The 14273-nt window shown below is 41.8% G+C and overlaps 1 protein-coding gene and 1 non-coding gene across 2 annotated transcripts in view; both read right to left on the minus strand.

Moving 5' to 3' along the window:
- Positions 1 to 960: 960 nt before the first annotated feature.
- Positions 961 to 14273, minus strand: part of AP1G1 (adaptor related protein complex 1 subunit gamma 1) — a 34690-nt gene continuing 21377 nt past the window's right edge. The window contains 14 exon segments of the mRNA XM_058422148.1: positions 961 to 2205; positions 4281 to 4379; positions 5378 to 5538; positions 5776 to 5871; positions 6319 to 6445; positions 7017 to 7061; positions 7063 to 7158; positions 7622 to 7730; positions 8311 to 8438; positions 8923 to 9012; positions 9324 to 9446; positions 10523 to 10577; positions 10815 to 10955; positions 13976 to 14089. Of these exon segments, the coding sequence (XP_058278131.1) occupies positions 2104 to 2205; positions 4281 to 4379; positions 5378 to 5538; positions 5776 to 5871; positions 6319 to 6445; positions 7017 to 7061; positions 7063 to 7158; positions 7622 to 7730; positions 8311 to 8438; positions 8923 to 9012; positions 9324 to 9446; positions 10523 to 10577; positions 10815 to 10955; positions 13976 to 14089 (1486 nt within the window). The 3' untranslated portion in view covers positions 961 to 2103.
- Positions 12481 to 12568, minus strand: LOC120758033 (small nucleolar RNA SNORD71). Its single transcript, XR_005702754.1, has one exon. It is a non-coding gene; the product is annotated as a small nucleolar RNA SNORD71 (small nucleolar RNA).

Consider the following 14273-nt stretch of genomic DNA (forward strand, 5'->3'; position numbering starts at 1 on the left):
TAATAAATAGCCACAAATGCAGTGAAAACAATTAAGCTAAATGCTCAGCACCAGAAATGGACCCTGATTCAGCCATTTCCTGAAAAACTGCCTGTTTTGCAATTCTTCTAGCTAAGCACAGGATATATCTCACCGCTGATAGGCAAGGCATGACCCTACCACAACCCAAAGGTAATTTTGAAGAAATCATACGTTGTTTTCCTAAATTTTATAACGCTACACTGATGCCAGTTCCAGGAGAAAAAAAGCTCTTTGCTAATCCAAAGGCCCAAACCAGTTCAACCGGTAAGGCAGCAAAAATACCCTTCAAGAGAAGATAAATTTACTCCACTACAAATGGACCAGCACTTAAATCAGTGACAGTCCTACATTATATTGTTTAATGCAGTTAAGACCAGACCGGACCGAACAACCCTAGTGGCCTCCTGCTCCCAGTTCAAGGGCAGAACAGGCCTTCAGTTTTCCCTAAGTACACTGTGGATCACTCTTGCAATATTTTTGGCAAGTTCTGGAGTCTAGTGTTAGCACTTCTGTGGACACAAGCTATGTCTAAGCTTGCCCTCAGAGCACTCAATGATCTAGAAAGTCCTAGAACAAAACTGAAGCAGAAATGTCCACCCTTCAGCTTAACAGCACACTCACAAATGAAGATCTAAGACATACCCTAAAGACCACTGAACATCTGAAGTTTGTCACACTGTGCTTTTATCTGTCTTACACATCACCTCCAAGACACCACCCGGAACTGCACCACCTCCCAGGAGTTTCTGCAGGGACATCCCCGAACACAGCTTTCTGTGAGCTCAGAGGGGTACCAACCAGACCTTGCATCTTTGGATCCAAATACTCAAATGACTGGCTTCTGTTCAGAACAGTTTAGTTATGTTCAGTCTGAACCTGAACTGGCACGTAATTCTGAAAGGGGAGCAAGGATCAACTAAGTAAAAAAATGGGAAAAGGTCTCTTTAAACTGCATGGTCTTTATTTCAGTGCCAATATTACAGATACAACACAAATATCCCAGTCAGAAGTAACTCAAATGGAACCCAGGGGGTCTACAATAGGCTCTGGAAATAAAACTGGGGGGAAGTTCTGGAACAATCAGGAAGAGCAACTTTGCAGCATAGTCTCCAACGAGTCTCCCACCAGGAGCAAAGCCCTTGCCCAAGAACTGATCTACAAAATTGAATGTGTCTTTTCTACCCATAAACCACAACTAACAAGTTGAAAGACTTTGAAACCGTATGTGGTAGAAAACCAGCTGCTCCTTTTATCTCTACATCTCTCATAACTCACTTCACTTTCTGGGGAAGCTACAGAAGACTGAATCTGCATGGCTGTGGCTACTGATGGAAGGAAAGAAAATTCAGAGGGAAGGGCTTCATTTCCAAGTACAGCACCAAAGCAATTTTACCAGCTCTTACCAGCACCACTTCTCCTGCACTGTTTCCCAGGTTTGCAGATGAACTCCAAAGGCCTCACTTACTCTTAGTATGCAGCACATAACTAAGAAGTGGGTGTATACAATAATGCACTGAGTAGGTCATAAGAAGCCTCCAGCCCCTTAAGATCCAGGGGATACAAGAAGAAAGAGGCAGGGCAGCCTGACATTCCCCAAGACCCCATCTGAGTCCCAGATGAAAATGCCTGAAAGAATCCAGCTAGAAATGAATGACGCCTTACCCACCCCAGGGAAAAAAAAGACAGCAGAAAGAAGGAGCAACTGCTCACTTGCTGCAGAGAGAAGAAAGTTTCCCTGCTAGAAATTCCAGACTTCTCTTCCAACCAGGATGTGTTCCTTTTTGAGGGGGAAGGAGGGTGGGGAAGGGGAGGAAGGGAATGTTGCTTCTGGCTGTGAATGCATGTGTGAGGGAGTGCACAGTAGCCTCCACAAGCCGCCAGCCTCATCAGCAGAGGAGAGGAGATTAGTCTTAACAGATATGCTTCAAAGTCAGCAATCACTTCAGGAAAATTCCTCCTCATCAGCAGGTCTCATTTGTTCCCCAAGCCCATGGTGCAGTTTCGGGGATTGCCAAGGATCACAACCATCTTCCCAGAGTTCTTTTGATTGGGTGGGATGAGAGTAAGAATGGTGCCAGAGCCTCATTGCCAAGACTGAGGGGGGAAGTTGTTGACTTCTGCTAGATCCTGCATTGCTGAGCCCTTGTGATTATATGTCAACTTGATCCGCATACGCAGTTGTTGCTACAAGAGAAAAGGGGGAATAAAACAAACACAAACAAAACAAATTCAGGTCTTCATTAAAGGTCAGAGACTCGCATCTCATCCAGTTCCCCTTCCCACCCCATAAACACTCAACACAGACTTTTCCCAACCACAAGAGCCTGCTGGGAGTATGTCCAGGGTGAGCTATGACACATCAGATAAATGCTCACTCTGGTAGGACATCGATTGGTCACTGTAGTTCTCAGATCAGGTACAAGCTCCTAGAAAAGTTACAGCACAGCTTCTACCCACATCTGTGTCTGCACTGGCCCTGCTCTTGCAAGCACTGAAGTCCTTAAATACAAAATTAACCACTTTCAAATTCCAGTTAACAACAGAAGAAAGCAGGTGGCAGATTTGTACTCTGCTGCACTGCACCTGGGCTTGCAGGGAGAGATGGGGAGTCCATTCAATGCAGCAGTCTAGAAATTTCAAGTACTGCACAGCTCAGCAGCACTGTGAAGAAAATAGCCTATGAAAGGCTGGAAACAGAATCTCCAAGAACATTCCCTTCTGCTGTAATGAAATTATGGAATAGCTCAGAAGTTGCTTCACACTGTCATTTGGCTGTCACCCAGATACTAAATAGCCCTTAAAAACAGCCAGAGTACAGCATGCTCCAGTCACGTTCCCTATTCTCCTCTCAAAAAATCCAAAAATGAAAAGCCAAAAGCTGACCATTTCTGTTTCTTTTCTCCATACCTACAGGCAAATACACAAAAGGGATAGCAGAGGGAAGAAAGGAAGACAATGACTGCTTCAACCAGGCTCAGAATGAAGAAGTTATGCTGTATCACTAATAGATAACATCCTCACTGTCACTTTTTGGTTTATTTGGTGTTTTGGAAAACTAGCCATTAGTTTCAATCCAGCATAATGGCTCTATTTTGCATCTCTGTAATATGAAGTGTTCGTAGGAGTTGTGGCATTCCTGCAAGAAAGCATACCACTACACTAGGTGTGTTTCACCCTGTGGGTCCTGAATTTCCTCAATTTATGAAAACATCTATATCCTCCAAAGTTCAGAAAACAACTTTCAAGGTCATCTCTGAAAGGTGCTCTACAGCACCACAGAGGAACTGGTGTCAGATGTATATAAGACACAGAATAATTAGTCTTGTGGCTTAATATAGGCAGAGGTGAGCAGACTACATGGAAGTAAAGGGAGATGCATGGAAACCACAAAAACTATGCACTAGAAGACTGCCATTCAGTGATACTTGGGCTGAAATTTGTGAATTTTTTTTCTCCCTTGCACATCAATCTGGCAGAAAAACTTTATATCTAGAGCAGTACATAAGTTTTAACCCATGAAAAGCTTCAGATATTTTAAGTTCCTAGAGTCATTTAAGATTGTAAGGCTGTCTCAAAGAAAGAAATGTGATCTCAATTTTATTTTTCTTTCTAATGCCGTCTGAGCACTTGCAAACCCTCTTAAGGAGGAAACGTGGGCCACATCCCTCCCTCCCTCCCCTCAAGTCTGCTGTATCCCAGTCTTGAAGCCTGTCTGAAGGCTGCAAAACAAATGGAATTACAATAACATAACATCTAAATATTCCTTCCATCAACTCATCACATTAAAAACAAATGAGACCACTTGACAGACAATTTTAAGAATATGGATCAAGCTACTTTTTTGTGTAAAAATATTCTAACAATGCTGCAGATAGCAAGAACAAATATTGAGTATCTTTATGTGTCAAGATGCTTGCCTTCCAAACATCACTTTTACAACCCACAGAAATACTAGGTGAAGCTCCTCTGGCGATTTGAAAATTTAATAACCACTGCAATGCAAGACGTGAATGTATTCAAGGTAGCAAAGCTGTTACCCTGTTTAAACAGTGTAACCAAATAGAAGACCAAACCCATGTCCAGAACCTCCTGTGTTTTTTCATAACTTTTTTCCTAACTCTAACCAAAGTGACTGCCATGAAAAAACATATAATTCACTACCATCACTCCCTACCTCTCATCAGAGATGCATCCCTGACTGCCACTAAATGAATGATTACAAGACAATATCTTCAACAATTCTTCTTGGAATCACTCACCTTCTGTGGATTCAGGACTTTAATGACCTGTGTGATGGTCCCAGAGTTAAATGCAGGGATGACACTGCTGCTGGGAGACAGAAGCTGCAGCTGAAATGTCTGAAAATAGGACAAAAAGAAAACAATTTGATGCATAGTCGAGTAAGAAGCGACTTGTTTGCACTGAAAGAAAGCAAGGAAAATGAAAAGTTTGGTTTCTGGTCCTGAATAATCAGTTCTTGAATTCCCTATCTTGTTGCTCCCTAAGAACAACACATGCACTGGCCCACCCTGCTTTCTATGCAAGTAGGATCCAGGTAACACAAATAATAGGAGATGAGGGCTTACTGCAGTGTAGCAAGATGAGCGGCAATGCTTTCTTCCATGTCTTGCACTCAGAGGAACGGTCAGCATACCTGTACGTTCAGGAGGCCTGTTCTTTCCCTGATTCCTTCCTATGGTAGGTGTAAAACCTACCTGAATCCAAGTTAGAGGAATAAAGTTCCTAGAAGTGAATGTACTTTCCCAGATTTGGAGAGCATTCCAGTTACATGCTGCTTCAATAGTCTGCTCTGCTATAAACTGGGCAATATCTGTTTCTCACATTTTGTGCTGCAGCTGAGTGCAAGGGGAAACAATTCACTTCTTTAAATGAGGACTGCCATTAATCACCATATTGTGACTCATTTAAATTTTTATAAGCAACTAATAGCTTCAAAAGATTTTTTCTTTCATGTACTCATAGCTCCAAAGAACATAGTATATTCCTTAGAAATTAAAAATAAAGGGTATGATTAATGTCTCCAAAATACGCGTTTTGACACAATTTTCTTTTTTTTTTTGCCCGAGGTTTAGCCATTGTTCTAGAAAGTGGTGATTTCAAAACACTATTTTATCCAAGCAGAAGTGGTCCAATTTCATTGGAATCTGTGTTCTATTGCATTTACAACACATACCTTCAGACTGGAAAGAGATTACTTAACTGGGCACTAAGAGAAACTTGGAACAGTTCTCAGCCTTGTTTACTTTGCAAGTTTCTATCTACATGAAAGCACCAATCAGAAAGTGTTTGCAACTGGCCCTCAACTTCTCACTGTAGCTGCACTAAGTGGCTCTACCTTTGGTACTGCAGCTTGGAAAACAAAATCTGTCATATCCAGTTCTGTGCTGTTGGAAGCCTGTATTGTGATTACGGTGACACTAGGGTTGGTGTTCGACCTCTCAAAGGTGAAGTCTATCTTCAGCCCATTCTTGTTGTATGCAGTAATGGGGGGGATTCCTGTAGGAAACAAAAAAGCAGCAGACCTACATAATCTGGAGATCATTCTCAACATCACAGTATGCATTTACTTTACCCCACACTCTTCTGAAAATTAAACACACTCCCCACCTTGTGCTCCAGTATCTACACCACATTTTCAAATTGGCTTCCCCCTTCCCCCCACCCAGTATTCTTTGTTTTCTTTTCTAGTTGCGTGTTGGGGCACTTTAGGCAAAAGATTTACATGTCCCTAACCTGCAGCAATATCATTGAAGAGAGGCTGAGTTGTAAGTCCATCGAGGAGGAATGGAGGCTGTGCTATCTGGGGTGCAGGGGCAGATACTGGAGAATCTACAAGAAATGTCGAAGGATTAATACTTTATTGTCAGGAAATGAAGAGTAATTACTCCTTTGCCGAAGACTGACTGCTGCATATTGTATTTCTTTACATGAAGCTCTATAAATCACCTGTGTTATCATTGTCCCCTTCTTTCCTTTGAAGAACTGGCTCCTCTGGCACTAGCAAGCATTCAAATGAAATTAATTCCTCACATCTCAGTCCTCTCTGGAAAGGCTCACAGAATTCCCCGACTCAGGTGTGAAAACGCTCAAGTTTCATCAGCTAATCATGCAAAATCAACCTGTGACTTCATTCCCTGACTCCCATCGGTACGCTAATATGGATCTTGGTAATAGTAAGTGTAAACATTAGGACTCAAAAGACAATGAAGAAGTAGCCCACCCTCATCCCATCCCAGGGATGAGAATGTAGACTTCTAAGAAATGCAGCTTGCTCACCTGTTAGGTTGAGGTCTCCCAGGAGGTCAAGCAGCTCCCCACCAGCATAGGCTGGCTTGCTTGTAGGTGCAGTGGGAATTACAGGTATTATATCACTTTCCCCCAACAAGTCCAATAAATCATTTGCCTAATGAGAAAGTGGATGTAATACTTACATATATTCATCATTCTGCTACTTTCCCTTGCAAATGCAGTGTATTCTATTTGTTCTCAAACTGACGACCACCAGAGCTAATGGCCAGTTAGAGGGGTTCTTAGTTTCACTGTGATCCCATGCCCCACCAAAAATCTCGTTTCCATGCTTGAGGGACCGAAGAACAGGGAAGGACTGGGTGCATGCACACTAAGACAGGTTGGGGAATCACAAAATATTCTGAGTTGGAAGGGATCCACAAGAATCACTGAGTCCAACTCTAAAGTGAATAGCCCATAAGGGGATCGAACGCACAACCTTGGCATTATTAGCACTATAACAAACTGAGATAATCCCACCCTGCTCCTGAGCAGCCTACAATGACCTGCCCCACACACTTGTTCTGGACACTAGAGCCATCAGAGCAGAGCAATGGTACAACTATCACCAGTCAGAAACAACAATGAAGCAGAGAGGGTGAAGGAGATGGTCTTAGCCTGATGTTGGCACTAGCTAGAACATGGTCTTACATGCAGTGGTAGTTTATCAGGTCAGTTTCTGTTACCTGGTTAGCAGGCTGCAATCCAGAGGGTGGAGGTTTGGTTTCCAGTACTGGCTGTCTCTGTCTCTCCATTGGTCTGTACAATCTCAGCAGGGCCATTTGTGGTGACTTTCTCCATTACTGGCATTCTCTCAAGCAGTGCTGCCTGAAAAAAGCTGACATAGTTACAACTGTGCCATCTTTCTGGATTCCCAATCCAAATACCTATCAAGAACTAATATATATGAGACAACCTGCCTTTTCACTTGAGCTCCAATGCAGGGGAACTGCAAGACTGAATGACAGTTTGAGGCGGTCAGAAGCAATCCCTGGCATTCTGTGCCAGTGTAAATACACTAGCTGATAGCTAAAAGACAAACAAGGCCTTCTGTCTCCTGGTTCTCCTCAGTACATGACAAGCTCAGGCTCAAGCAGACAAATGCTTTGGCAGAGAGATTACCTGATCACAGAACAATAAAACAGTCCTTAAAACACTCCCTAACTCTCTAGAAGGGGAGGGATTCTAGTTCCTCTGTAACCCTAACAAAAATCACCAAAGTTCTCACAGCACACTGTCATCTACAGGAGATCAGAGCAGATATGATCAAAACCCAAATCTCTATGAACACTTACCTCATGTGATCATATTTCTTGAAAAGTGCATTATATTCCACAGCTCTCTGCTGTAGCTCCACATCAATGCTGCTGCCGTAGATGGAAACTACCTTCTTAATGCGACTGTTGGGGGCAAGGGAAAACAAACACACCATGGATTTAGCAGCAATAAGCAAGGGGTTAGCATGTGTCATCCTGAAGATGCTACCTAGTCTGTTCAACAGGAGTCCATGTAACTCATGTAAAACAGCAGTATCCAAGTAAACATTCATATATGAACTGTCCCTTCACAAAAGCATCAGCAGGTGATTAATACACCACCTTAGGGTATAGCATAAAAAAGCTCAACTACCCACACTGAAAAGTGTCCAACAGGAAACAGGCTATTTTTCTTTCCATCATCCAAAAAAGGAAAGCAGGAAGTACTGAAAGTACAGACTTCTCTTCCCCATAAGGTTTTCAAGAAACAGCGACATGGATTAAATCCCCACACAGCAGAGGGCATCCCTAGAGAAGAGAGTACCCACAGCAGACATCTTCCACCCTGTGAGCAAAGGACGACCGTAAATGCCAACAAATAACATCATGACTCTTGTAAATCATGGAAGCAGAATGTGTTCGAGGAATACTCCTACTGAAGACAACTGATGCTGGTATATTTGCAACAAAGCCCTGTGCAGTAAAACCACCAATGGGAACTCACTTGACAGTGCAGGTGAACCTTGTGGAAAGCTTCATGATGGCAGTGAGAGCATAGCCTCGTGTCACAGATGCAGACATATTAGATATCAGGACGCTTTCTAAAATATCAAGAACTTCATCCTCTGTTACCTGAAAAGATACAGCAAGGTCAGGCTAAGACAGAGAGGAGCTTACAGCAAGCCTTCCAGACCATACTGTAAAAACCTGTCTCTTGCCTAATGGCCATGCCACACCTCTTCTGCAACTCTGAGCCTGTATCATTACATTCAGAGTGTGAGAGATACACACCCAGGTGGAGATCTTACGGTATGAGTTTTAAGACACAGTTCCTGTTTCACACATTGAAGAGCAGGTTTATCACTGAAATACAGTGCTGAGACCCTAGCAGATTTTTTCCCAATCAGTTAACACTGAAACCACACCACTCTACCAGTTGTAGCAGCACTCCACACACTCAGTGTTTACACAGTGGAAGGAGATTGCTGTCCAGGGTCCATTAACATCACCAACATCAGTGCTAGGGAACTGCTGAAAGCACTCCCTTCACCTAGCCAGCACCAAGTGGGTCCAGCCTCAGCCATGTGTCCAGTTGCAGTTCTTTCCCAAGCTATACCTGTATTGGTTCCTCCTCTTCACACTGACCGGACACCAGAAGATCTCCATACTCTCCTATGCACCAGGAGGCAACTTGTACCAGGGGTTGCTGTTGGAAGAAAAACCAGAGAAGGCTCAGAGATAAATGGCTGCCTGCATGATAAACTAAACCATCTGCATTTCCAGAAGCAAGCTTAGCCTTCCACAGCAGAAGAAAGAGGAATATCTGGTTCAATCAAGAACTCCATGAGAGAACCGGAGAAACTAAAAAGAACATGAACTTATAGAAGACATGCCTGCTCAGCAGTCTCTCCCTTGGAGCCAGACAATGTCATGTTGGCTTTCCCAGAGATGCTTAGTGAACATACATAGTTACTGCAGTACAACAAAGAAACTGAAGCTGGCTGCATTTGGTTTTACCTGGGAGTAATCTCCAAGGATGGCTTTGTAGAGTCTCTGCACAGTGTAGGCATGCATCTCCACACTATTAGTTATTAACTGGATCAGATTGGGAACAGCATCATCACGAACATAACTTCCTGCCTGCAAGAACAATTGTTAGGTTTCACTATGGACCTTCTTAAGTAACACTCAGCAGCTGTGACACCCTTTGCAAAACTACCTGATGCATCTGGAAATAAAAATCAACCCTCTCATCCATGAGCACTTTATGGTTGACTTTGAGCAATCTCAGGGAGGCAGAAGTACAGGACAACACATTTACCAACAAATAAAACTATACTCAGAAAAATCCACACTAAAAATACCCTGAAGCTGCAAGAGGATAGAGTGCAAAAATGAATACAACTCTGTGAATGGTTTATCTAGCCAACAAGAAAAGGAAATTACTTTACTGAATAAAGTCATCTGAGAACAATTCTCACAGCCAATCTTCCAATGGAAATTAATTTTCACTTCAGACAAATCTACTTCTCTCTGTTTCAGGGTGACAAAAGAGCACCCCGGCCAGACTTCCTTCTTGATGAACTTCTCAAACTTGAACACTCATACTGACAAATCTCTTCCTACTCTTTTGCCTGACAGAACACACTACCTACCCAAGTTACCAAGATCTCTTCCCTTGGCTGCCAAAGCACTACCCCAGTTCCACCTCAGCTGTGATGCTTAGAGATAAATTCAAGTAGATAAAGAGTAATAATTAAACCCAAAGTGAAATAGAAGGCTGTTGATAGTTTCAATAAAAAGTTTTGATAAATTCAACTTGGAGTAATTCCAAGAAACTCCTTCACCCCTTTTCTCTTTCTAAGTCACTTAAGGCTGCATTCACTCTCCTCTGAAAGGACTATACATTGGAATCAGACAGAACAAGAGTTGTCCTTAGAAACTAATGTAACTATTGCAGTAGAAACACTGTTACACACTGTTACTCTTGTGTGTTTCTGAAATAGTACTGTTCTAAGAAAATCACTCAGTGATCCAAGGCAGCCAGTCAGAAATATGTAAACTCAGTAAATGTGACTATCATAAGTACAATTCCTCTATGTATTTCAGCATTTGTTATCTGTCTGCCTTTAGAACCATCTCCAACTTGATGGTGAGCAATTTCCTCCAGAATTAAAATTTATGTAGTCACACACAAGAGAGGCAATTTCACTTACCGTTGTTAAGACTCTCATAATTGTGTCTATGTGCCAGCGCTTGGAAGGAGCATATCTGACAAAATTAAGAAAACGAGTTAGAGCGATAACTGTCACCAGCAAGAAACCCACCATCATCAGAACCTCCCCTTTCAATGACTTCCTGGCCCACTGCTTCATGAGGAAGGACACCCATACTGAGGGATGGCTAAAACTGACAAGCCACACAGAAATCAGCAAACAGAGAAGAAATGAATCAACAACAATTGCGAGGATGCACCAAAAATTATTAGCAAGTAAAACAACTCCATACTTTTCAGCTGCAAGAAATATTCCAGATGCACAGTCTGCCTTGAACTCTGGTTCACAAGAATCTAGGAAATACAATAACTCCTTCATCATTCCACGGACATTGTTCCCATTAACAAGAGCGAAACTCAGTTCCATTGCACGCCTAGGACAAAAGACAGAAAACTAGTCAAGTAACTTCACTTAGTGAGGGAAGTAAAAAGCGCCCAAATCTAGCTACAAAAGTGCAGTTACCTTTTAACTTAGAAGAGCTCAATACTTACTAATCCTATGAGAACAGCCCTCCACATTTAATGTGCAGTATTTTTTTTGTTCATAGGCAGACAAACATCCATCCTCCAAAAACTTAAGGAGGAGTGGGGCAATGGGGTGTTCTGGAAACATCTATCCATATGTTAAACATAGCTTAAGGCTAGCAATATCTTTTAGCAGCCAGAGTTCATCAGGATTCAAGTCTGACTGTCCAAGCGTAACTGAATGCTGGTCATTTCTGACGCACAATTTTAACAATTAAGGCATGCCACAATCAGGTTCAGGGACCCAGAACAGACCTGTTTCCAATTCCATATATTAGAGATTCGAACACAGTAGAGATTTAAAATATTACCTGAGAAGCTTTACTGTATCCAGTTGGATAAACTACGTAAGATTTCTAGAACCCAAAGTTACCCTGGTGCTGTTCATTCCTCCTCACCAACAAACATGCTGACACCACAACTTGCTAGCATACCAGATCCTTGCTATTCCTTTCTGTGCACGTTAAGAAGCTCAGAGGCTACTCTCAGGCCCTTCTACTTGAAGCTTCTTGTAGTTGAGTCTAGAACAAGTCTCTCGTTCCTCTGTAATTTTTTGGATAAAGACTACTAACTTCAAGTGTGATTGACTTCTGCACAACTTTGCAGCAGCTGTATTAAAAAAAAAAAAACAGGGTCACTAAATAACCCTGAGTTTTAAAATGGTATTGGGGCACATGCTACTTGCTCTCAAGAATCTGAGAACGTCTAGACAGCACTACTTCTCTACATTTTCCCAGTTATTATTGTAATAAGGTTTTTTACAGAATGGTGAATTGTAAATGTGTTACTTTGCTTTTTACCCAGCTAGTATCCAGGGATTGAAAAAAAACAGAGCCATTCACAATTAGGTTGGTAAACACCAAACTAAATTGCACCTTTAATAATATAAATATGTGTTTAACTGATGAGCTACACCATTATTAGAACTGTTTCCATCTCTCCAATCTAGTTCCCCAACTCCTTACACCTGACCCTACCTGGGTTACAAGTTTTCCGTGTTATCGTTTAAAATTTCAGTCACTTTATAGCAGATATATCAATAATGGCAGCCTGTGCAGGAGTACAGTGTGGTCTTCATACCAGGCATTTATCTTGGTGCATATTGCTTACCTTCAGTCATATTACATGTTTCATTTCTGTCCAATGCTCTTTATTCATGTAGTTTAATCAAATCAAGCAGACAAAAAGTCATTAAGTAAATGGCAAACCCATTCTGAATTACACTACATGGACCAAAGATGAACTGCGCCAGTTACACAGATGATGAGCAGAGGCCATGCTTCAGATAACCAAAACAAGGTATCATTCTTTCCCTCAAGCTTGCAGCCTGGGGACTCTGACATATATCCGGTCAATATATGCTTCAATGAAGACAGTGCATTGTCAGCAGCACGAGTGTCAGCATGGCAACATTGTGCTCTGCTGGATGGATCACTCAAAGGCTTCATCCTCCAACAGCACTCAGACATGAAGCTCAGTTGTTTGTAGCATACCTGTGTTTCCCTAGCAGGTGCCAATAAAATGTTTTCATTGCCTTCTACACAAACCCAGGTAAGGCTTTGCTGTTCCACAACCGAGCCCCATGCTGGCTCTAACAGCAAACAGCAATAGCAACCTGACTCATTCAGTATTTAAGATAGAAATTTGTGGTTTGGGATAAATTACAACTGTAAAAAATGATTACATGATACCCATTACATAGCAGTTAAAAGTAAGTTTCAGAAGCAAGACAAATTTCTTCCTGTTTTAACACATATTAGTCTGACCAGTACTGTTAAAAAACATCTGGAGCTGATTAAAAGATGGCCATAAGTTTGAAGAATGACTATCAGAACGAGGATCTATAGTGTATCTAATCAGTTTGAGTAGATGGAAAAGAAGAGGTTGAACAATTATAAAGGTATATTCATGTGATGAGTGCTCAAATGAAATTCTGGCCTGTAGCAGAGAGATTCTAAGAATGCAACCGGAAAAATGCTACTGTCCCCAACACTGCATGCTGTATAGTGCACTGAGCCCAGGCTTTTCTCTGTAACTCAGTTACAGAAAGAAAAATGAGGAGGAGGAGAATTCTAAAATAAAGAAGAAGGAATCAACAGGGTGAAAGAGTCAATTAGAAGAGGAGCAGCCTTCCATACAGGCTGGGCAAAAGTGAGACCGAACAGTTCAAGATTTCCATGAGTGACAGAAACAGGAGAAAAGTTACTATCATGAGAAAAAGGAACATAACTGATAACTGAAGTAATGAGAATAAACTGGAAGAAATTAAGACACAGTACAACACAAAAAGTGCTTCCCTAGTGACAAGTAAGGTTGCAACCTTTCCCATTGCCCAGAGAAGCAGCAACACACCACTATTTAAATGAAAAATGAACACCAAGAATGATAAAAGGATGTGGTTTGTACACAATTGAGCAATCAAGTTAAGTCTGAATTCTACCATTCCCTAAACATATCTAAGAAAACATTATTTGGATGACTTAACACTGCTTCAAGACAATATGGCACTACCTGTTCATCTGGGAAAGGAAACCAATGTGGAGCACACCAGAGCAGGTTTGATCATAATCACAGGGCACAGAGGCTTTCCATCTTGCTGAGAGCTCACAAATCTAATCTCCCACTGATACAGCATTTTGGGAAAAATTCAGGCAAACAGAATTTATTTTTCCCCCATGAAATGTAACAGCAGATTTCCAGAGAAGGTGGGTGTACATCTTCATTTCTTGTTTGAATTATGGAAACATATTATACCTTCACAGTAGTCTCACTTACAGTTCCCCAGGATTATTGTCATTTTCCCCTATGCTCTGCTCACTTTCCACAGATTGTCAATCTCTGGAGTCTGTTTCACTGATAATATGATTACCTTTTAATGGAGACGTCCAGATCCTTCAGGCAGTCCACAATGGTGCTTCGGTGCCGCTGTACTGCATTATGGTCTGTCTGCACAGTTTTCAACAATGACGTCAAAGCTACATATCTGCAATAAGGACATATGGTTATCAGTAGCTGACAGTAGCCATTTAATTTCTATGCACAGACATTGTCCCCTTGCCCCAGACCTAGTCTTATTTTGCAACAGAATAGGATTCTCTTGTACTCAGTAGTGAACAGAAATCCTGTAGAGGACTTCCTGGTCTATCTTCACTGGTGAGTTACCACAC

The sequence above is a fragment of the Hirundo rustica genome, chromosome 11, assembly GCF_015227805.2.
Source record: "Hirundo rustica isolate bHirRus1 chromosome 11, bHirRus1.pri.v3, whole genome shotgun sequence".
Lineage (NCBI taxonomy): Eukaryota > Metazoa > Chordata > Aves > Passeriformes > Hirundinidae > Hirundo > Hirundo rustica.